The sequence below is a fragment of the Paroedura picta genome, chromosome 2 (genome assembly GCF_049243985.1).
Source record: "Paroedura picta isolate Pp20150507F chromosome 2, Ppicta_v3.0, whole genome shotgun sequence".
NCBI lineage: Eukaryota > Metazoa > Chordata > Lepidosauria > Squamata > Gekkonidae > Paroedura > Paroedura picta.
In genome coordinates this window covers 180,622,288-180,643,763 of record NC_135370.1, presented here as the reverse complement: position 1 = coordinate 180,643,763, position 21,476 = coordinate 180,622,288, and the positions used below count along the sequence as shown (strand labels likewise).

The window sequence follows — 21,476 nt, the reverse complement described above, 5'->3', positions numbered from 1 at the left end:
TGGTCCTCCAGATGTCCATGGAGTACAATTCCCATGAGCCCCTGCCAGCAAACGCTGGCAGGGGCTCATGGGAATTGTAGTCCATGGAAATCTGGAGGACCACAGGTTGACTACCCCTGGTCTAGGTGACCCTGGAGACCCCTTTCAGCACCATGATTCTATGATTCTGTATGTCTCAAGCCCACCAGTCCTTACCTTTCAATCAAATCCTTCGTTGCCATAGGGACAGTTAGGCCATAATGCTGAGCATCCTGCTAAATGATGTCACAATCATCTTCAGACATGCATAAAGCTTGCCCACAGCGGTTGCTGTGCAGTCTGCAAAGACCTGCTCAGTGGCATACAGCATGCTGATATGGCTTATGCTAACCTCTTCGTTTGGATGTTCCTGGGGCCTCTTATGGGGCTAGCGGGAGCTCAAGGGCCTTGCCCTACCTCCTGCCACTGCAGGTTGGGAATCCTCCACTGCAGCAGTATCGCCGACCCTCCTGGATTCCACCAAATTCCTCTTCCCAAGCCAGGAGTTGATCCTCATCCTTTCATAGACTTTACCAGAAATGTGATTTCCTCTATTGGAAAAGAAGTGTTGAGGGCCTGAATACTTGGCTCTCAAGGACAACAGTGGGACGAGGCTTCAAAACCCGTCTCTGGAAGGCTTGCTCTCGCTTACCTACCTGGACTTGTCATGCAATAAAATACAAATTATCGACAGGAATGCATTTGAGGCTGTCCCATTCCTGCAGATTGTAAACCTCAGAGGCAACATCCTTGAACAGATCACTGAGGGGACATTCCGGGCCGGGCCTGGCATGCAGTTTTTGCTCAAGGTGGATCTCAGCCACAATCCCCTGGTGGTCATTCAGGATTCCTTTTTTTTACAGGCTGCCCGCGCTGAAGGTCCTAAACCTGAAGTGACGACTGGGATCCTGGAGAACCTGCTGCGGACCTCTCTGCAGTTGAGGACGCTCGTCCTGCCCAAGAAGCTGTCCTGCTGTATTTGCCGGATTCAGGAGGACATTGATGCTTTGGGTGACATTGTCAAGCTGGAGTGCACGGGGCCGTGTGATCAAAATTTAATTCTGTGTGAAAAAAGAAGAGCCTTAACATTTTGCCTGAGAAGGCCATGCACGACAATGCCGTGGCAGAGAGAACTGAACGCAACTCTCTGGTTTTGGCCCAGAACGACTCCAGCTCAGTTGCCAATTTTAACCTGTTAAACTTGGTCAATCAGTTAATGCAGAAGAAGGCAGATGGGCCTTTGGACATAAACTGGGCAGACAAAAGCGAGTTAAAAAAACTTTTCCTTCTCACCAGTCTTCCGCGAGCAGCGCTGAAAGAACAAATTGTTGAACTCAACCAGGTCAGTACAGAGGCAGCTGTCCAAAATGGGCAGCCTGACCAAGTTTTAGGCAAGCCAACACACGAGGCCAGGAAAAGGTCTGCAGAGTAGCGGAAGGCCCAGAAGCTCAGCACACCTTCCGTTTCTTCAATCCCGCCAAGCAGCTCTTCCATCCCCCTGGAAACGCTCCCATTCCAGACTCTCAGACGAATGTTCTTGAGCCCAAAGGCTCCATGGATGTGGACAGTGAAGACGGTGACTTGACAACCCTCCCTAATGGTGGAAACTCGGTGGTAGTACTGAAGAAAGTCCCAGGGTCATAGACACTGACTCAAGAAGAGCTGCTGAAACCGCTCCTACAGGGAACTAAACCTGTTGCAGGAGAAATCTCGGCAGGTGACTCGGAACCCTCCTTGAATGAGCCCTCAACCTCAGGGGGCTTCTGTTTCCCCCCCCCCTTTGGGCTTTTTGCCACGTCAAGATGACAACATTCAGGGTGAGGGTGAAGTCTTTGAAAATGAGCCGACCGAGAAGTTTGACCGACCTCATCCCAAACACACCGGTGAGGAAACTCATCTCTCACATGGTCCGCATCCTGAAAATAGATTTGCACCGTCACCCACACTCCAGGTGGCTTGTGCAAAAACTCATCACTGAAACAGACCTCCTCATGAGACTCTTTAGTGAACACGTCAAGGAAACCTCCTCCCTAGGGAATATTTGGCCCTCCTTGGATGCAGCTGATACGGCCACAGCAAGCACACCAAAATGGGAGACGCCTTCAGGCAGGCTAGCAAATGAGCAGATTCCGGCACATGGATATGGAATCAAGGTGCTCTTGGCTATTTCAGTGGCCACTGTCATTCTGATTATCGTTGCTGTTATCTGCCTAATTGAGGTCTGGTCTCGGCATTCTGCAGCCAAGGAGAAGAGCTTTCTGGGCAAAGAAAAGAAACCCCTGCCAGATGAAGAGCTTCCTAGAACACCCTCTCCATGGAGGGATGAGCCCCTTTGGCTCAAAGATATGTATTATAATCCGGATGAACTAGAGCAGTGGTCCCCAACCTTTTTATCACCGGGGACCAGTCAACGCTTGACAATTTTGTTGTGGCCCGGGAGGGGGGTAGTCTTTTGCCAAGGGACATCACCGCCGCCGCCCGAGCCCCTGCTCCACTTGCTTTCCTGCCAGTGCAGCTGCGCAGTGCCACGCCGAGGGGGAGCCCCAGCCATGGAGGCCGCTGGAGAGCACCAAAGGTGAGCTGGCGGCAGAGTGGCAGGGCAGCCCCGGAGGCAGCAGCCGGGGAGGAGGATGAGAAGGAGCCGTGGCCCGGTACCCACTGATCTACGGACTGGCACCGGTCCCCGGACCGGGGGTTGGGGACCACTGAACTAGAGAATGACACACTGGACAAACTGCATGACGAAGAATCCTTGGAGGAAGTGGATGTGACCAGCTGGAGCATGGGAACCCCACCGTTACGAAAGCCCAGTGTTGAAAAAATATTATCTGAACCAATGTTGGAACAGCGGATTCCCTGTTATTCCACCTTCATCACCAGCAGAACTTGCTCCTGCTCCTCCTCCTCCACCACCAGCACCAGCACCAGCACCAGCACCACCTGCTCCTGAACCACCAGCACCTGCTCCTGAACCACCACCTTCTACTCCTTCTGATAAGTCCATTAAGAAAAAGAGTCCAGAGACAACAGAGGACATTCCAAAAGCAGCATCCTCAGCAGCAGATGAAGACAGAGAGAGCTCTGCTGAGAAATCGGAGAACCCCCCCCCCTTCAACAGAAACTATGAATGAAGGACCAGAAAGTGGAGAGGGGGATGGTGAAGGTGAAGAAGAGAGTGATCTCTCTCAGTTATGAATATTTACAATAATCTGTAAAAAAGTTTTAGTGTTGCTTCTATTAAACATGTGATTAAAAACACACCTCTGACATAGTGTTTTGATTGACTGAAAATATGCAGTCATGTTTCCATCGGTAGAAAGAGCTTTTGTTGTTAGGTGCAAAGTCATGTCCGACCCATTTGTTTGTGACATCTGAGGGAAGACTGTGCCCCATGGACAATGATCCTCCAGGCCTTCCGGTCCTCTACCATTCCCCGGAGTCCATTGAAGTTTGCACCAACTGCTTCAGTGACTCCATCCAGCCACCTCGTTCTCTGTCGTCCCCTTCTTCTTTTGCCCTCGATCGCTCCCAGCATTAGGCTCTTCTCCAGGGAGTCCTTCCTTCTCATGAGGTGGCCAAAGTATTTGAGTTTCATCTTCAGTAGAAAGAGCAGTCATTCTTTATTTACAGATTTGTTTATTAATAGTAAAATGTTTATATTGCCCTTCCCTGTGGGCTCTTATCTAATAAGAATGCTCCTGACTCCAGGATATTGCGGGGGAAAGGTAGGGTCACCACGAATTAATCCTGCTTGTTGCAGAGGGGAAATTTAAAGCGCCCCAAATCAAAATGCAAATCAAATTCATTGTAGATGGAAGGAATTCACTCAAACTGGGTAAAATGCCCCGTGCAGACTACACCCTGGTGTTTTAGGTGGGCAAAAGGATTACCACTCTTATCCAGCAGAAAAGCTGGTTGTATCTACTGGGTAACTCTGCTTAAGAATCTACCATTAATACTTCCACTGTAATGTTTTTAAGTGTCCTAACCTCCATAGCCCAGGTTACTTGATTTTGTCAGATTTTGTGAAGCTTACAATTTAAGGATAAAAATATGAAAAGATCATGGCCAATGGGTCGGAGGAACAGGAACAAAGCATGTGAAAAACACCCAATAATACCATCAGTTATCAAGACTTCTTAAAATTCACAGAGTGGTTTGGTGAATCGGAGCAGATGTAGAGATCCCCATGGGCAATGAACAGACTACCTTGAAGCTGAGGATGAAGACTGTGGGCAGATGTTAAAAATGTTTTTGGTTTGTTTGTGACATCTGTTTCTTTGCTGTGAGACCTCCGTGGAGATAGAAAAATTGGCCCACAAGGAGAACGGTTCTATGGTTGGGCTGGATTTCTGAATGCAGGGAGTTTTTTAAAATAAGCTGCAATACATGGTACTCCTGAATCTTCCCCTGCAGTTTGAGATAGTACAGTCCAAATAGTCCAACCCCACAATACAGGAACTCACAACTACCTGCCAAACCATAATGATCCAAATTCCATCCCCCCCCCCCCCCCAAATCTCCAGAGTCCAGCCTGGCCTGGAGGAAATTCACCTCCCATCCCACAATGGTGATCAGCAAATCCCTGGGTCTGCAAGGAAGGGCCACAAGAGACAAAAACAGCACATCCATTCCTGCCCACCCACTCACCATCTGCCTGAGTTCATGAAATCAGCATCTCTGTTGGGTGATTATCTAGCCTCTGCTTGAAAACTTCCGAAGATGGAGAACCCGCCACCTCCCGAGGAATCCTGTTCCACTGAGGAACCGCTCTAACTGTCAGGAACTAATTCCGGATGTTTAGCCAAAATTTCTTTTGAATTCATTTCGACCCATTGGTTCCGGTCTGACCCTCCGGGGCAAGAGAGAACAACTCTGCTCCATCTTATCTAGGACAGCCCCTCAAGTATTTGAAGGTGGTGATCATATCACCTTAGTCGCTTTCTCTCCAGGCTAATTGGAGCTGTCTTGGTCATGTTTTCTAGTGGAGGGGTAGTCAACCTGTGGTTCTCCAGATGCCCATGGACTACAGTTCCCATGAGCCCCTGCCAGCGTTTGCTGGCAGGGGCTCATGGGAACTGTAGTCCATGGGCATCTGGAGGACCACAGGTTGACTACCCCTGCTCTAGTGGATCACTCAGAAGAAACACCAAAGGAAAAGGTCTCAGCTACCTGCTTCCCACAACCGATTATAGATTTGCCCATTATTCTCCTACGTAGACACCTTTATAGAACCCAAGATGTTTCCCGTGCAATTCAATCTCAAGAAACTACAAATTAAATCCACATTTCTGTCCCCCACGTTTCATTCTGCTGCCTGTTAATTTACTCTCATTTGGGGATTTGGGGTGTTATTTATTTGGGGACTCGTTGGCTGCCGCCCTTGGTGAACTGGCTCGCAACGGCTTCCTTATAGTAGGAAACGCAATGTTTTAAAACAGTTTAAAAAAATTTTTTTTTAAAGGAGACACCAAATCAAGCAATGGAAAAAGACACAATCTGTATATTACTGGCTGTGTGCAACAACATAAAGGCGTGTTGAAGAACAGTTCTTCATGCAGTTGTCAGCTTAGGTAAGAAATATTTAATCCACTTAAAATACATTCCTGCAATACATGGACAAAGAATCATAGAGGAAGGGGCCATAGAGGCCATCTAGTCCAACCCCCTGCTCAGCGCAGGATCATCCCTAAGCATCCAACAGCACATAACAAACTCTGAAGACATTCACCAGAGATCATTATATAACAAAAGGCAGTGCCTTTATATCATGATTACTGGTTGAATGTCTTTTAAGAATTTGCTATGTGTGGTTGATAATTACGTCAGTGTATTGTAAGAATGCATTTTAAGCAGATTGATGATTTCTTGTAGTGTCTGAAGAAGACTGTCTAGCTCCTTGTACCCCATGCAGGGCTCTTTGCCCTGTGGGTGCGAATAGGCTGGTCATCCCTGGCCAACGTGAAGTACTCTTGACCCAGTGAACTCCTGGGTCATCTAGTCCGACCCCCTGCACTATGCAGGACACTCACAACTCTCTCATCCACTGCAACCTGCCACCCCCTTGAACCTTCCCAGAATCAGCCTCTCCGTCAGATGGCTCTCCAGCCTCTGTTTAAAAATCTCCAAAGATGGAGAACCCACCACCCCCCGAGGAAGCCTGTTCCACTGAGAAACCGCTCTAACTGCCATGAACTTCTTCCAGATGTTGAGACGGAATTTAGAAACATAGAATCACAGAGTTGGAAGGGACCTCCAGGGTCATCTAGTACAGCGGTCCCCAACCTTCTTGTAGTCGGGGACCGCCTCCGAGGGTGGAAGAGAGCCGCCGGCCCGGCTGCCGCGCATGCGCGTGTTCGCCATTAGGTGGTGCCAACGCGCATGTGCAGAGCTGCTGCTCGTGCGTGTTTTTGCCAACAGGGGGCGCAAATGCGCGGCAGCTCTGCGCGTGCGCGTTTGTGTCGCTGGTGCGCCGGCGGCCGTGCCTGCCTCTTCCCCCCCTCTCACTGCGGGGGGGGGGGAAGGCAGGCACGGCCGCTGGCGGCCCGGTACCGGGCCGCGGACCGGGGGTTGAGGACCCCTGATCTAGTCCAACCCCCTGCTCTATGCAGGACACTCCCAACCCTCTCGCTCCTCCACTGTCACCTGCCTCCCCCTTGAGCCTTCACAGAATCAGCCTGTAAGAAAATGGTCTCAACCAGAGCCAGGGCCTTTTCGGGCCTGGCCCCCCACCTGGTGGAATGAGCACCTGGAAGAATGATGGTCCTTCACGGAACTGTCTTGGTTCCACTGGGCCTGTAAGATGGAGCTCTTCCGCCAGGCGTGTGGTTGAGGTCAGGCTGAGGAACAGCTCTTGGGCCCCTTGTCTGTCCACCCCCGAGGCGCTGTATTGAAGGGGAACTATTGTGTTTTAGGGGAAACTGGGTAGTTGGCGGATGGTTGGACTATTTTATGTATGGCTGTTATTGTTTTATACCAGGGGTAGTCAAACTGTGGCCCTCCAGATGTCCATGGACTACAATTCCCAGGATCCCCTGCTAGCGAATGCTGGCAGGGGCTCCTGGGAATTGTAGTCCATGGACATCTGGAGGGCCGCAGTTTGACTACCCCTGTTTTATACCATTGTTGTGCGTTGCTGCAAGCTGGCTGGTCAAGAGCACAGGGTTAAGGAATATAATAACAAATAAGAATTATCGAAACCAGCCAAGCTAGATGGTTGTCACTACACTACAGCTGGGGGCCGTAACTGAAGTTAAGAAGATCAGTGCTGAACCCCCTGGAATCAAGAATATCTAAGCCAACAACGTAGGAAGAACTTTTCTCCAAGACACCTTTGTGTTGTTGTGTGTGGCCAGTTATACAGAGATCGGTAATCTTCTCTTGCACTTTGCCTGCAAGTATGAACTGATTGCTTCCATGCCGTGCCATTTCATCGGAGGGAGCGTACGTGCCCACAAAAGCTCATCCCTGGAATATAACTTTGTAGGTCTTCAAGGTGCCCCTGGGCTCGAAATCTGTTCAGGAAAAGAAGAGCGAGCAGGAGGCGACAGACCAGATGCCCCATCTCTCCCCCTCAGCCCCGCCAAGACATCAGCCCTCGTCATATGTGCCAGGCACAAAGCTGCAGATTTCTAGATAACACAGAGACACACACACGTATGTTGTTAGACCAGGGTGACCCCTGCCACTTTTAAAATATTTCAGCCATCTACGAACGTGAAATAAACACGGTGTTGGTTGGAAGTTAAGTGCAATGACAGCTTCAAAACAGTTCTCTGCCCTCCCCCCCACATCTAAAGGACTTTAAATAATACAGAAGGGTCAAGGACGGGGAGGGGGAGCATCTATCTTGCCATCTGTACCCATAAACAAACCACTGGTGCTGGGTTTTTTCGTTAAACGGGAGGGGCCCATCCGGTTGCAGCCGCACTTGGGCGGATGCTGTGCTTTTGGCTCCAGCACGGTCATCACCAGGATGTGGGCGGGGACTGGGGAAGGCGAGACGCCAGGTGAGCCGAGCTCCCGCCCGGGCTAGATGCTCATTTCTCGGTGGAAAAGGCTCTTTTCATCAGCGGAGGTGGCGTTTTCCCAACGTCAAACATCATTTCCAGGGGAGGGTTGTTGAGGCAGCACCAGTCGGGGATGTGGCCCGTCTGGTTGTAGTACTCCTTCGACACCGAGCGGCTTCCGAGGATATCCTGGAGGGCTCCGAAAATGGCTCCTGCAGAGGGTCACATGTGCACAAGGGCAAGAACCCGATCAATCCCGGCTCTCTTTTAGAGCAAAATCCCTCTCCTCCTGGCTCTTCAACATTAAATAGCTTAACATTCCTGGTTCTTCAGCCGCAAAGACCTTATAATTCCTAATTCTTTAGTGTTCTTTCATGCTGAGGTTTGTAAGGGAACGAAGGCTCTGGCAGGAGCCAACGTGTGAGGCCAGGCACAATCAACAACATCTGCAGGCCCCCTGCCCCCATCTCCCCCCTCCCCAGAAATCCATCAAGTCTCCTGGACCTGTTTGTATTATTATTGTTTAATGTTATACTTGTTGTTAGGTGCGAAGTCATGTCCGACCCATCGCGACCCCATGGACAGTGATCCTCCAGGCCTTCCTGTCCTCTACCATTCCCCGGAGTCCATTTAAGTTCACACCGACTGCTTCAGTGACTCCATCCAGCCACCTCATTCTCTGTTGTCCCCTTCTTCTTTTGCCCTCGATCGCTCCCAGCATTAGGCTCTTCTCCAGGGAGTCCTTCCTTCTCATGAGGTGGCCAAAGTATCTGAGTTTCATCTTCAGGATCTGGCCTTCTAAGGAGCAGTCCGGCCTGATCTCCTCTAGGACTGACCGGTTTGTTCGCCTTGCAGTCCAAGGGACTCGCAAGAGTCTCCTCCAGCACCTTGTTATACTATTACCCTGTTATTATCAGTTAATAATATTAATGTTATAGTTATTTATATGTATGGTTTCTTGTATAGTTTTCTGTTCTATGTAAACTGCCCTGAGCCTTCGGGGAGGGCTGTATATAAATGTGAATAAATAAATAAAATAACACGTGAGAAACTGGTAGGTTAGTGGAATCATAGAGTTACTGAGTTGGGAGGGACCTCCTGGGTCATCTAGTCCAACCCCCTGCAGGATGCAGGAAAATCACAACTACCTGCCCCCCCCATAGTGACCCCAATTCCATGCCCGGATGATGCCCCACCTACTAAAAAGTTCACTAAAAAGTCCAGTAGCATATTAAAGACTGACAAGATCTCCAGGGGGACATCAAGGGTCAAAGATCCCTTTTACATTCCACACCAGCTGCAGTTTCTGAACACTTCTCAAGAGTAAATTGTGTCTGTCCTTAAGAGGCTACAGCACTGGAGTCTGCCTGCTCAGCGGTGGCCCCCACACTGTCAAACAGGCTACCAGATGGGGCCCTCGTCCTGAGTGAGTCCCTGCAGGGCACACAGGATTCTCGGGATTCCCTATCCTACGGAACTACTGATTCGGCCGCTTGTCTTGAGCAACGCTGCGATTTCTTGTTTTCTTTGCTCTTTTACAAATCCGATCTGACCGGCCGTTTGCGGCTTTGAACGGCAGGAAAACAAGGAGATGGGGCGCTTCCACGGGAGAAACGACAGGAAGGGGCGGGGCTGAGAAGCCACACTCCTGGAGCCACGCCCCTTTTGGGTTTCCTTGGCAGCCGTTCCAGACTTACCTCCCAGCCACGCCACGGCGTTGGGCTTGGCGGGTGGGTTGTGCACTCGGAAAGCCTTGGTGGCCAGCGTCTCCTTGTACTTGGGCTTCTCCACCAGGTACCGGATCTCCGCCATCAATCGGTGCAGGAAACCGGGCAGCATGGCTGTGCCCCCGATCACCACCAGGTTCTCCGCTAGCTGCTTCCGGGTGTCTATCGGACACTGGAGGGAAGAACTGGGTTTGAGCACCCCTCTTTGCACTACCTGAAGGAGTCTCAGTGGGCCTTATGAACACCTCATCATAGAATCATAGAATTGGAAGGGGCCATACAGGCCATCTAGTCCAACCCCCTGCTCAATGCAGGATCAGCCCAAAGCATCCTAAACCTTCCCCTCCCTCTTCCCACAGCGGACACCGTCGGAGACAGGTGGGGCCGAGAGAGCTCTGACAGAACTGCTCTCCACTCAAAGCCTTCCTGTGGGTCCCAGAAAAGGATGGCGGAAAGCTAGAAGTGGACTGCAGATAGGAGTGGGTGGGTGGGGGAAATGCCATTCCCTCTGGCATTCCCCTGATGTCTCCTGGCTCTGAAACCAGAGGTATACTGCCTTTAAACATGGAGGTTCCCTTTAATCACTGTGGATAGTAACCACAGATAGTAACCACTCTCCTCCACGAATCTATCTAATCCCCTTTTCAAGCTGTCTATTCCTGGGGCCATCACGACATCCTCTGTGAGCCTATTCCACATCTCTGTGTAAAGTAGTCTTTCCTGCTGTCTGAACCTACTGCCCGTCACCTTCATGGGATGCCCTTGAGCTCTAGTCTTTTGGGAGAGGGAGGAAAAGTTCTCTTTGTCCACTTTCCCCACTCCGCGCATCACTGTATAAACCTCTCTTCCCGTCCCCCCCGTCTTAGTCGTCTCTCTTCTCATCTGAAAAAGCCCAGACTCTCCAGCCTCTCTTCCTAGGGAAAAGGCGCCAGACCCCTGCAAATTGGCTGCCCTCCTCTGCACGTTTTCATGCTCAGCAATGCCCTTCTTGAGATACGGCAACTAGAATTGTGTACAAATAAGGCCACATCACAGAGCTTTGGAGAGATCAAGACAAGACTGGGGCGCCCAAGGGGAAGAAATGCGGATCGAAGAGTGTGGAAGGGGGGCAGCAACTGGGCCTACCCTGGCAGTTTCATGGCAGCGGTCAGCAGGTTGAAGAGAGGGGCCTGCTTGTTGGGGGGGGGATCCTAAACAGTGGGCAGAAGCAGACTCTACTTCTCTCACAGACCTGGCGGACGGAACCTCTCCAGCCGGGTCGGCCCGAGAGAAGCACAAAGCCCGTGGCCCCCAGCCTGCCTTACCTGCAAAAGGGAGTCCAGTATCAACGTGGCCACCGACTGCTCTTCGTTGTCCTGCTCAAAGAGGATTTCGACCACAGAATCCCTGTTGGCAAGAAGCAAAGCTGAGGAATTTGTGCACAGAACACGGGGCGGTGCTCTGAGCAGGAAGACCATCTGCCATTCAATATGGTGGGCTTTGGGGGGTAAAAATCCACGCCACGGCACGTTCGTTGTTCTTCATCGCACCGCAAGACTCTCTTGCAATCTGCAGCCGGGCCCCGGGGAGATGAGGGAACGGCTTTGCCACGAAGGAGAACAGCAAGGTGAAAGGTTTCTAACCTGATGGCTCCAGTCACGTGCAGGATCTTCTCTCCATCCAGCGGGTAGTCAACGTCCGGAGGAGGAGCCGGGCGCTGAAAGGAGAGAGGCTTAGTCAGGATGGATGAGGAGCCCAGATTTCTGCTGCCGGAATGGAAAGGCAGAAGATCCTGTGCTTACCTCGGCGCTGCCATCCATGTTAAACTTGGCCGCCTGGATCTTCAGCCCCCTCTGGAGGTCGCTCACAAAACAGGTGCGGACTTCACAAGAGACGGAGAGAAAAAGCTTTCAATCGCCCAATCGCTGTTTAGCCGCCGTCCCTTTTAGTGCCCAAACTGTTCCCCGTTCTCTAGTTCGGTGCAGTTGTTTTGGCTATGGGAAGGAGCTCCATAACGGGCATGAGGCTCCCCTCTTTGCAGAGGCTCCCCATTTGCTTCAACAGAGGAAGCTGATGCATACATGCATGCACTTCTATGCCCCCTGAGCAGAGATTCCCAATGTGGCGCCCACTAAATGCTTAGATAGGTAGATGATGGGTGTATGGATGACAGATCCACAGATGGGTAGATGACGGATGGACCGATAGATGGATTGGTGGATAGAAGAAGGAGAAGAAGAAGAAGAAGAAGAAGAAGAAGGAGAAGGAGAAGGAGAAGGAGAAGAAGGAGAAGAAGAGTTGGTTCTTATATGCCGCTTTTCCCTACCCAAAGGAAGCTCAAAGCGGCTTACAGTCGCCTTCCCTTTCCTCTCCCCACAACAGCCCCCCTGTGAGGTGGGTGAGGCTGAGAGAGCCCTGATATTCCTGCTCGGTCAGAACAGCTTTATCAGGGCTGTGACTATCCCAAGGTCACCCAGCTGGCTGCATGTGGGGGAGCGCAGAATCGAACCCGGCATGCCAGATTAGAAGTCTGCACTCCTAACCACGACACCAAACTGGCTCTCAATAGAATGAATGAATGGGATTTTTAGGCTGCCCCTTTTCATAGAGGGGGGGATCGGGTGGGGCTTTTCCCAGCAAGGTTCCTATATGTTCTTGGGCATTATAATATTTTAAAAAAATATTGTTTTGGCAGCAGCTGACAGTGTAGCACACAGATCTTTGCTGTGTGACAGAAGGCAAGCTGACACAGTCATGTTGTAGCTGGTGTCGTCTCCTGCAGCAGCCCGTTTGTGGCTGGGCCCACGATGTGGGGCCGAAATTCCAACGGCGCCCCTGGCTCAAATGGATTGGGAGGCCCCCTGCCCTTGAGGATCTAAACCCAGGATCCCCAACCTTCCTGAGCACCTTTAGGTTTTTGACAACAGGTGGTACCACCCCAAAATGGCTGCTGCAGGAGGTGGAGCTAATCGATATTTTGTTTGGATTCACAGTTCAGCCACTGGGAGGGCAGTAACCTTGAAGGCTTATGCTCTTGAACGTTTCTCTCCCCTCCTGCAGCAGCCCGGCTCCTGGGACTCTACGACGAGAACAGGGTTCCCCAACATGGTGCCCACGTCACCAGGGTATTCACGAGTACCGGTGCCCCTGGTCACCACATTGGGGAACCCTGTTCTAAGCTGTTCTATACTCTGTAGTTAAGGCGATTATCTCTGGGCCGGTGCCCTTCTCTGCAATAGGCTTGTGAATATCCAGACGGGAGTAAATTCTCACAGGGAGAGCACTGTCCTATTACCTTACTCAGGGCCACAACTGTCTTGCTGAACGATTTTCAGCAAAGAGGATCACGAGACGGCGAACACACAAATCCGTGATCCTAGGATAGTCCAGAACCAAAGGCTGAGCCTCCGGGGAGGGTAGTATATAAATATATAATAAAGAAACGAATAAAATAAAAAATTGTGGTTTTCCTACTCTGATGTAAGGCCATGTGCAAAGACTGAAAATGCTTTTTCAGGATGAAAGGCAAAAATGCGCACGCATACACACTGCGCAGTAAGTCCAAAAATGCAGTCCAGGTTAAAAAAAAATCCGAAATTTTTCAACCAGAGCCCTAATTATGTTTTCATGAGCTACGGTACTACTGCTGCCAAGCTAAGCTCTGAATGGGCAATAAAACGTCCATACCTTTTATGTCTTCTATGATGTCTTCGGGAACAGAGCCTGAAATACAAGAAACGGTTGGAAGGCAACAAACTGGCACGGATATCAAACAAACCGACAGAATCCAAACCCCAAACAGCCTGTGAGTTTAAGACAAACTTCAGAAGGAGGAGGAGGGGGTTTTTCATATGGCTCCCCAGCCTATGTTTAGAAATCTCCAAAGATGGGAAACCCATCACCTCCCGAGGAAGCCTGTTCCACTGAGAAACCGCTCTAACTGTCAGGAACTTCTTCTGGAGGTTTAGACGGAATTTAGAATCATAGCGTTGGAAGGGACCTCCTGGGTCATCTAGTCCAACCCCCTGCACTGTGCAGGACACTCACAACCCTCTCGCTCATCCACTGTCACCTGTCACCCCCTTGAACCTTCACAGAATCAGCCTCTCCGTCAGATGGCTCTCCAGCCTCTGCTTAAAAATCGCCAAAGATGGAGAACCCCCCACCTCCCGAGGAAGCCTGTTCCACTGAGAAACCGCTCTAACTGCCAGGAACTTCTTCCAGAGATCTAGACAGAATTTAGAATCATAGAGTTGGAAGGGACCTCCTGGGTCATCTAGTCCAACCCCCTGCACTGTCCAAGACACTCCCAACCCTCTCGCTCATCCACTGTCACCTGCCACCCCCTTGAGCCTTCACAGAATCAGCCTCTCCATCAGATGGCTCTCCAGCCTCTGTTTAAAAATCTCCAAAGATGGAGAACCCACCACCTCCCGAGGAAGCCTGTTCCACTGAGAAACTGCTCTAACTGTCCGGAATGTCTTCCGGTGGTTAATATGGAATTTCTTTGGAATTTTCATCCCGTTGGTTCTGGTCAGTCTCTCTGGGGCATGAGAGAACCACTCTGCTCCATCCTCTACATGGCTAAATATTTGAAGATGGTTATCAGATCCCCACTCAGTCGTCTCCTCTCCAGGCTAAACAGACCAAGCTGCTCCAATTGCCAGGCACTGATTCACAAAGTCACCCTGAGGTGACCTTGCTGGCATATCGCACGCATTACCCATCACGGAGGGAAGGCTCTGTCCCTTGGTTGCGCCTGTGTCCACGGTGCTCTGCTCCAGCAGCTGGTACTCTAGCTCCCTAAAGGATCGCAACAACATGGAAAAGCTACATTAGCCAAAAGCGCCCGGCATTTCCTCTCTTGCAATCTCCCTCTTATTGTTGTTATTATCTGTTCCACATAATATATTTCTGGTAAGGCCTTGGAGGAGGAGCTGGTCTCATGGCTTATGTGCCACTCAGTGCTTAACACGCACTCAGGGCGGCTGTCCCACCCCTGAGTGCCTCCTCCTCCAATCAGCTGGCCTGTCTGTCCAGGGGCCAGCCAATCGGCTTCCATCCCCTGATATCTAGCCTATATCGTTGTACTTGTAGTTTAAACCCATTACTGCGTGTCCTCTCCTCTGCAGCCAGCAGAAACAGCATCCTGCCCTCCTCCAAGTGACAACCTTTCAAATACTTAAAGAGGGCTATCATGTCCCCTCTCAACCTCCTTTTCTCCAGGCTGAACATTCCCAAGTCCCTCAACCTATCTTCATAGGGCCTGGTCCCTTGGCCCCAATGGGGCACCAGTCGCAGGCTGCAGGAGAGGGGTGTTCAGAGATGTTCAGAGGAGGGACCCAACAGGCATTCCTTGGCCCCAGCTCAACCAAACACCTGGCGGAAGAGCTCCATCTTGCAAGCCCAGCAGAACTGTAATAGCTGCAACAGGGCCCTCCGCTCATCCAGGAGCTCATTCCACCAGGTAGGGGCCAGGTCCAAAAAGGCCCTGCCCCTGGTCAAGGCTAGGTGTGCTTCCTGTGGGCCGGGGATTACCAACCTATTCAGATTCTCAAAGCTCTCTATGTGGGACATAAGGAGTTAGACGGTCCCTCAGGTACGCTGGGCCCAGACCTTGGACTTGATGTACCCGGGTAGCAGATGGCTTCCATTCCCAGGTCTGTAGGGCCCAGAACTTCAGACGTGCTGTGGTGAAATGGTTCTTGCAGCTACACATTTGAAGGGTGCTTGGAGGAGACTCAGGTGAGGCCTTTGGAATGAGGACACCCCGTCAACTTACTTGTGGATGGCTTTTCCGCCCAATGGAAGGGCCCCCCAGCAGCTCAGAACCGGGATTCCCTCGTAGATCTGGGAGGAGCTCAGGACATTGCATTGGCAAAGGGTCAGAGGACTTATATTTGAAAAAAGGGCAGAGAGAAGCACAATACAGCATGCGAAGAAATGGTTAGAAGCCAACAGATTGGCATGGCTATCAACCAAACAGAGAGAATCCAAACCCTGGTTGTCACGGGGCGTGGTATCCCAAAAGACAATAAACCTACTGAGTCAGAGGTTTCAGACTGGGCCCATTCTGGAAAGGAGGCCTCAGATCGTAGAAATAACCCTGGCTAGGCTAAGATACCTGAAAACGACTGGGGTGACTTACAAGAGCTTAAAATAAAAGACACAAAGTAGGGAGTGTGTAAAAAAATAGTAGTAGTATTTTGGGGTTTGGGCATACCGAGCCCGAAAAATATCGGTATTTCCCGATATTCTCAAATCCCAACCCCTGTACGGTATTCGGATTCAGTAAATATTTAGGAAAATTTTTATCAGCTCCATGATACCCACTGGCACGCTTTCTCAGGGTTTTGTGAGCCCTGCAGTATGGCCCAGGAAGGGTTTCTGGCATGGGTGGGAGTTAATTTTTAAATATATTTTTAAAAATTGTTAAACATTTATTGGGTGACATATGGCCATGTCCACCCCCCCCCCCCAAGTCCCAAATGGCCACTGAAGGGCCTACAGGGGGTGGGAAGGGAGGGATCCTGGATGAGTGTAGATACAGCTGAGCCTCCCAACCATATTCAGCACAACCGTGCCATTTCTGGGGGTTCTCGAAGCCTGAAGAATGTTTCAGAGACTTCTCAATGGTAAAAAATTGAGAAAACCATTATAATCAATGGTTCCCATAGGGTAAAAGGTAAAGGTATCCCCTGTGTAAGCACCGAGTCATGTCTGACCCTTGGGGTGACGCCCTCCAGCGTTTTCTTGGCAGACTCAATACGGGGTGGTTTGCCAGTGCCTTCCCCAGTCATTACCATTTCCCCCCCAGCAAGCTGGGTACTCATTTTACCGACCTCGGAAGGATGGAAGGCTGGAGCCGGCTGCTGGGATCGAACTCCCAGCCTCATGGGCAGAGCTTTCAGGCTGCATGTCTGCTGCCTTACCACCCTGCGCTACAACAGTAGGGGTGGCCAAACTACGGCTGTCGAGTTGCCCACAGACTACAATTACCATGAGCCCCTGCCAGCATCATACTAGCAGGGGCTCATAGTATCTGTAGTCCATGGACCAGTTCGGCCATGCCTGGATTGGATATAATAGAGAATCATTCAGAGAGTACCTGGGGCTGGGAAAGGGTTGTTGGTTTTTTTTTTCTGGATTAGGTACTAATCTGCAGCAGAGCTGACTTCTTTATGCCAAAGGATACAGGCAGCACCATGCTCTCTGTGTAGCCGCAGTCTAGGACCATGGCGGAATTAATCCCGAGGGTCAGGAGTGACATCAGGTGGCTTGGTGCAAAGAGCACGGAAGGAACCTGGGAGGGAGAGAGTTGGGACGTGAGTCTGCACCAAAACGGATTCATATGCTCAGAGGCACTTTCACTGACCTCACGCTCAGCGACAAGTGAATCACAGAATAACAGAGTTGGAAGGGACCTTCTGAGTCATCTAGTCCAGGGGTAGTCAACCTGTGATCCTCCAGATGTTCATGGACTACAGTTCCCATGAGCCCCTGCCAGCGTTTGATGATATAGTCCAACCCCCTGCACTTTGCAGGACACTCACAACCCTCTCACTCACCCACTGTCACCTGCCACCCCCTTGAACCTTCACAGAATCAGCCTCTCCGTCAAACGCCTATCCAGCCTCTGTTTAAAAATCTCCAAAGATGGAGAACCCATCACCCCCCGAGGAAGCCTGTTCCACTGAGAAACCGCTCTGACTGTCGGGAACTTCTTTCTGATGTTTAGACGGAATTTCTTTTGAATCAATTTCATCCCATATGATCTGGTCTGTCCCTCTGGGGCAAGAGAGAACAACGCTGCTCCATCGTCTATATGGCAGCCTTTTAAATACTTGAAGATGGTTATCAGATCCCCTCTCAGTCGTCTCCTCTCCAGACTAAAAAGACCAAGATCCCCCAACCTTTCCTCCTATATCTTGGACTCCAAGAGGAAGGGAAGGTGATTGTAAGATTTGAGACTCCTTCGGACAGCAAAAAGTGGGGTCTAAAAACCAATTCTTCTACTGATTTAACAGTCCCAAAGGGATCACTTTACAGATCCAACTGCACTTGCATTACAAATCTTTCTGTGCTTCTCTGTGGTTTGTGGAATGATCCCCCTGCCTCTTTTCCCCTCAAACGAGGCAAGGGAATCTGACAGTTGTTATCCGGGGCAGCTTTAAACAGCCCTGAAAGCCTGTACCTCAAAGTACTTGAAGAGAACTCTCGTGAGCGTCTCTCTGAAATGGGAAGGGCATAAAACGGACTCCACAATCACCACACGCCGGTCTCGGGGATTCACCAGCAAGTGCCTGGAAAGACAAACGAGACAGAAAGGAGGAAATGGTGAACCCGCTTTGTTGTTTGAAAATTTTCAATAGAAATGTTTTTTGGAAAAGAGTAGAAACATAAACACACATGAAGCTGCCTGATATGAAATCAGATGTCTAGTCCAGGGGTAGTCAAACTGCGGCCCTCCAGATGTCCATGGACTACAATTCCCAGGAGCCCCTGCCGATGCTGGCAGGGGCTCCTGGGAATTGTAGTCCATGGACATCTGGAGGGCCACAGTTTGACTACCCCTGGTCTAGTCCATCAAAGTCAGTATTGTCTACTCAGACCGGCAGCAGCTCTCCAGGGTCTTTCATATCACCTAAAACCTGGTCATTAACTGGAAATGCCAGGGATTGAACCTGGGACTTTTTACATGCCAAGCAAAGGCTCTTCCAATGAGCTAGGGTCCCAGATTGAAGTCTTTCCAATCCCCTCCTGCCTGGTCCCTTCTACTGGACATGGTGGGGACTGAACCTGGGACCTTCTGCATGCCAAGCAGAGGCTCTTCCACTGAGTTATGGTCCCTTTCCCTGCCTCAGAGTCTTGAGCCTCTTGAACGCATGAAGCTGCCTTACACTGAATCAGATCCTCAGTCCATCAAAATATTTTCTGACTGGCAGTAGCTCTCAAGCAAAGGTCTTCCACACCCCCTGCTGCCAGCTCCTTTAACTAGAGGTGCCAGGGATTGAACCTGGTAGCTTCTGCATGAGTCTTTCCCATCACCAACCGCTTGGTCCTTGTTAACTGGAGATGCTGGGGATTGAACCTGGGAGCTTCTGCATGGGTCTTTCCCATCACCTACTGCATGGTCCTTGTTAACTGGAGATGCTGGGGATTGAACCGGGGCCTTCTGCATGGGTCTTTCCCATCACCTACTGCCTGGTCCTTTCAACTGGAGATGCCAGGGATGGAACTGAGGACCTTCTGCATGCCAGGCAGAAACTCTGCCAGCGAGCAACAGCCTCTTCCCAGAAGCTAGTTCCTTTGAGCTGCGCCATCACCCATCATTAGAGACCGCCTCCCCACCTGAAATTTCTTACCTGAAATAAAGCATGTGGATGAACTCCTTCAGGTAGGAGTACAACTCTTCTGTATTTATGTTGTACTGTACCACCTTGACAGGCTGCAGGGGAGAAAAAATAAAGGTCCATTTTTAACATGATGCATGGATGCAAGCGATTGTATTATTTGCTAAACTACAACAGATTTAGACCTTAATACATTTTAAGTCCAGCGACACCTTTAACAAAGTTTTATTCAAGGTGTAAGCTTTTGTGTCCATGGCACAAGGAAATATAAATTACAAGTCCACCTATAGAAGCAAAGGGTGAGCCATGAATCAGCACACAGCACAATGAAGATGAAGGCCCTTGCATCAAAATATTAATTATGCTGAGCGTGGACTTGTAATTCCCATTTCACTGTGTCTGAAGAAGCATGGTGTGCGCACAAAAGGACAAGATAAATATAATGTGATGGAATTCAAGCTCTGCATATGCAAGCATGAGAAGCCGACGGTTCCTGTTTTCTCCGGCACAAGGACTACAGTCCTTTGCGAAGAGTCAAAGCCAGTTCTAAACAGAACATTTTAAGGATGACAAAAGAAACACACATTTAAACTCTGACATTCCACTTGTATTTAAGTCGCCTCCCACAGAACGACCAGTAAAGCCAAATTTTTAAAAGAAGGGTTACCTTTGGAATACCAGGTTTCTTTATTTCGCTAGGAATCACACACCTTGGTCCCGTTTCGCCAGCAAAGCCACATCTAAAAAAAAAAACAAAAAAAAAACATTTCAGTTTAATTCTTTAAAACATTCATTAGCAGCCTTTCAAGCGTATGGGAACTCAAGGCAATTTACAATGCACACCATAAGAAGACACGGTGATTAAAATTTTTTTTTAAATGCCTAAAAACATCTGTTAATACAGGGGTAGTCAAACTGCGGCCCTCCAGATGTCCATGGACTACAATTCCCAGAAGCCCCCTGCCAGCGAATGCAGTTCCTGGGAATTGTAGTCCATGGACATCTGGAGGGCCGCAGTTTGACTACCCCTGCGTTAATATAAACTACACAACGCACAAAAAACCCACAAGTTAAAATCATTAATTTTAAACTGCCAATAGGCAGAAGAATAAAGAATACTTTAAATACTGATATCCTATTTGTTACAGTGAGATGGCCTCTTATGGACACTCCCCTCTCTAGGATCCCATCGATTAGCAGTGAGTTCCATCGATCATCCCAATATAACTAGGGGGTGAAATACCCAAAAGCCGACCCCCCCGCTTGCCCCCCCATTTTCTCTCCCGTGTAAACTCTGGAGGAGGGAAGACGAGGCGGGGAAATTGGGGGGGGGACCAGCGCCCCTTTTTCGGAAGGAGAAAGAGGCTCCGCCCAGGAGAGCCCCCCTCCCTCCGCCTCCCTTACTTAGTGAAGGCCGCGCCCAGGTCGATCACCACGGCCGTCTTCTCGCCGCCGCTCCCCAGGCCCTCGTAGAGCGGCATCGCGTAAAGCAGCTCCCTCCGATCCACGGGAGGAAGAAGGGGAGGAAGGCTCCCGAGCAGCCCAGGAGAAACGGGCCCTCCTTCGCCAGGCGGCGCGATGAGCGGATTGGCCGCGCGGGGCAGTTGGGGGCCTTCCGCCTGAGAGGGCGCGGTGGTTCCTTACGAGGCTGTCTAACTCGCGCCTGATCGCTTCTTCGAAAATCCCTGGCTCGTTCTTGACGGGCTTTTCAAAATCTGGCCCGACAGCCCGTGTGCGGGAGAGAAACGCGGCTGTTTTGGTGCTTCCATCCCAAGTCTCTGGGTCTGGGCTGCGGGAAGGCAGTCGATTAGACACCTGGTTTCCTCTCCTTGCCTTGCAGCGCCTGCGTCCCCATAGGGTTGCTAGCTTTGGGGGGGATGGAGCTGGAAGTGGGCGGGGTTTGGGGGTGGGGAGGAGCCTAAATGGAATATAATGCTGTGGAGTCCACCCTTCAGAGTAGCCCTTTTCTCCAGGGGGACTCCAGCAGCACCACCAACCCAGCTCCCATCCAGAATTGTTGCAGTGCTGCCAGTTTGCTTTGCAGCTACTTTGCTAGATATCAAGCAAGGGCCTGATTGGGTTGCCCCTGTATGGGGAGCAAGAGTGGAGAAATGATGAGGAAGGAGGGCAGCCAATACTAGCCTAAGAACAATGCATGACAGCCTCCCTGTGGTACTTGGAGAATAACCTGGAATTACAGCTCATCTCCAGACTACAAAAATCAGTTCCCCTGGATAACATTGACCCTTTGTTGGTAGTAGTGCTGCTAGATGTGGGTTCGGAAATAACTGGTGAATTTGGGGGTGGAGCCAGGAGTGGGTGGGAAGGGACCTCAGTAGTGTGAAGGTATGGCAGCCATTTCTCCAAAGGAAGTGCTGTCTGTCTCCTGG

The 21,476-nt window shown here is 50.4% G+C and overlaps 1 protein-coding gene across 1 annotated transcript; it reads right to left on the bottom strand.

The window, feature by feature from the left end:
* Positions 1-7,677: 7,677 nt before the first annotated feature.
* Positions 7,678-20,681, bottom strand: ACTR10 (actin related protein 10). Its single transcript, XM_077324015.1, has 13 exons — positions 20,491-20,681; positions 19,754-19,826; positions 19,099-19,181; positions 17,928-18,036; positions 16,929-17,036; positions 15,516-15,583; positions 14,457-14,536; positions 13,421-13,456; positions 11,536-11,615; positions 11,377-11,450; positions 11,059-11,140; positions 9,725-9,926; positions 7,678-8,239 (listed from the first exon to the last, which is right to left on the bottom strand). Exons 1-13 carry the CDS (start codon positions 20,565-20,567, stop codon positions 8,058-8,060), a joined length of 1,254 nt encoding a protein of 417 aa, XP_077180130.1. The 5' UTR covers positions 20,568-20,681; the 3' UTR covers positions 7,678-8,057.
* Between the last annotated feature and the right edge of the window lie 795 nt (positions 20,682-21,476).

What these genes read in the sequence shown, in the direction of transcription:
- ACTR10 (XM_077324015.1), bottom strand. Translation starts at nt 20,567, where the DNA reads ATGCCGCTCTACGAGGGCCTGGGGAGCGGCGGCGAGAAGACGGCCGTG. An exon ending in TTCTCTTCAAGTACTTTGAG is followed by an intron (nt 17,037 to 17,927) that starts GTACAGGCTTTC and finishes TCTCCCTCCCAG; the next exon opens with GTTCCTTCCGTGCTCTTTGC. An exon ending in GGCGGAAAAGCCATCCACAA is followed by an intron (nt 14,537 to 15,515) that starts GTAAGTTGACGG and finishes GCGATCCTTTAG; the next exon opens with GGAGCTAGAGTACCAGCTGC.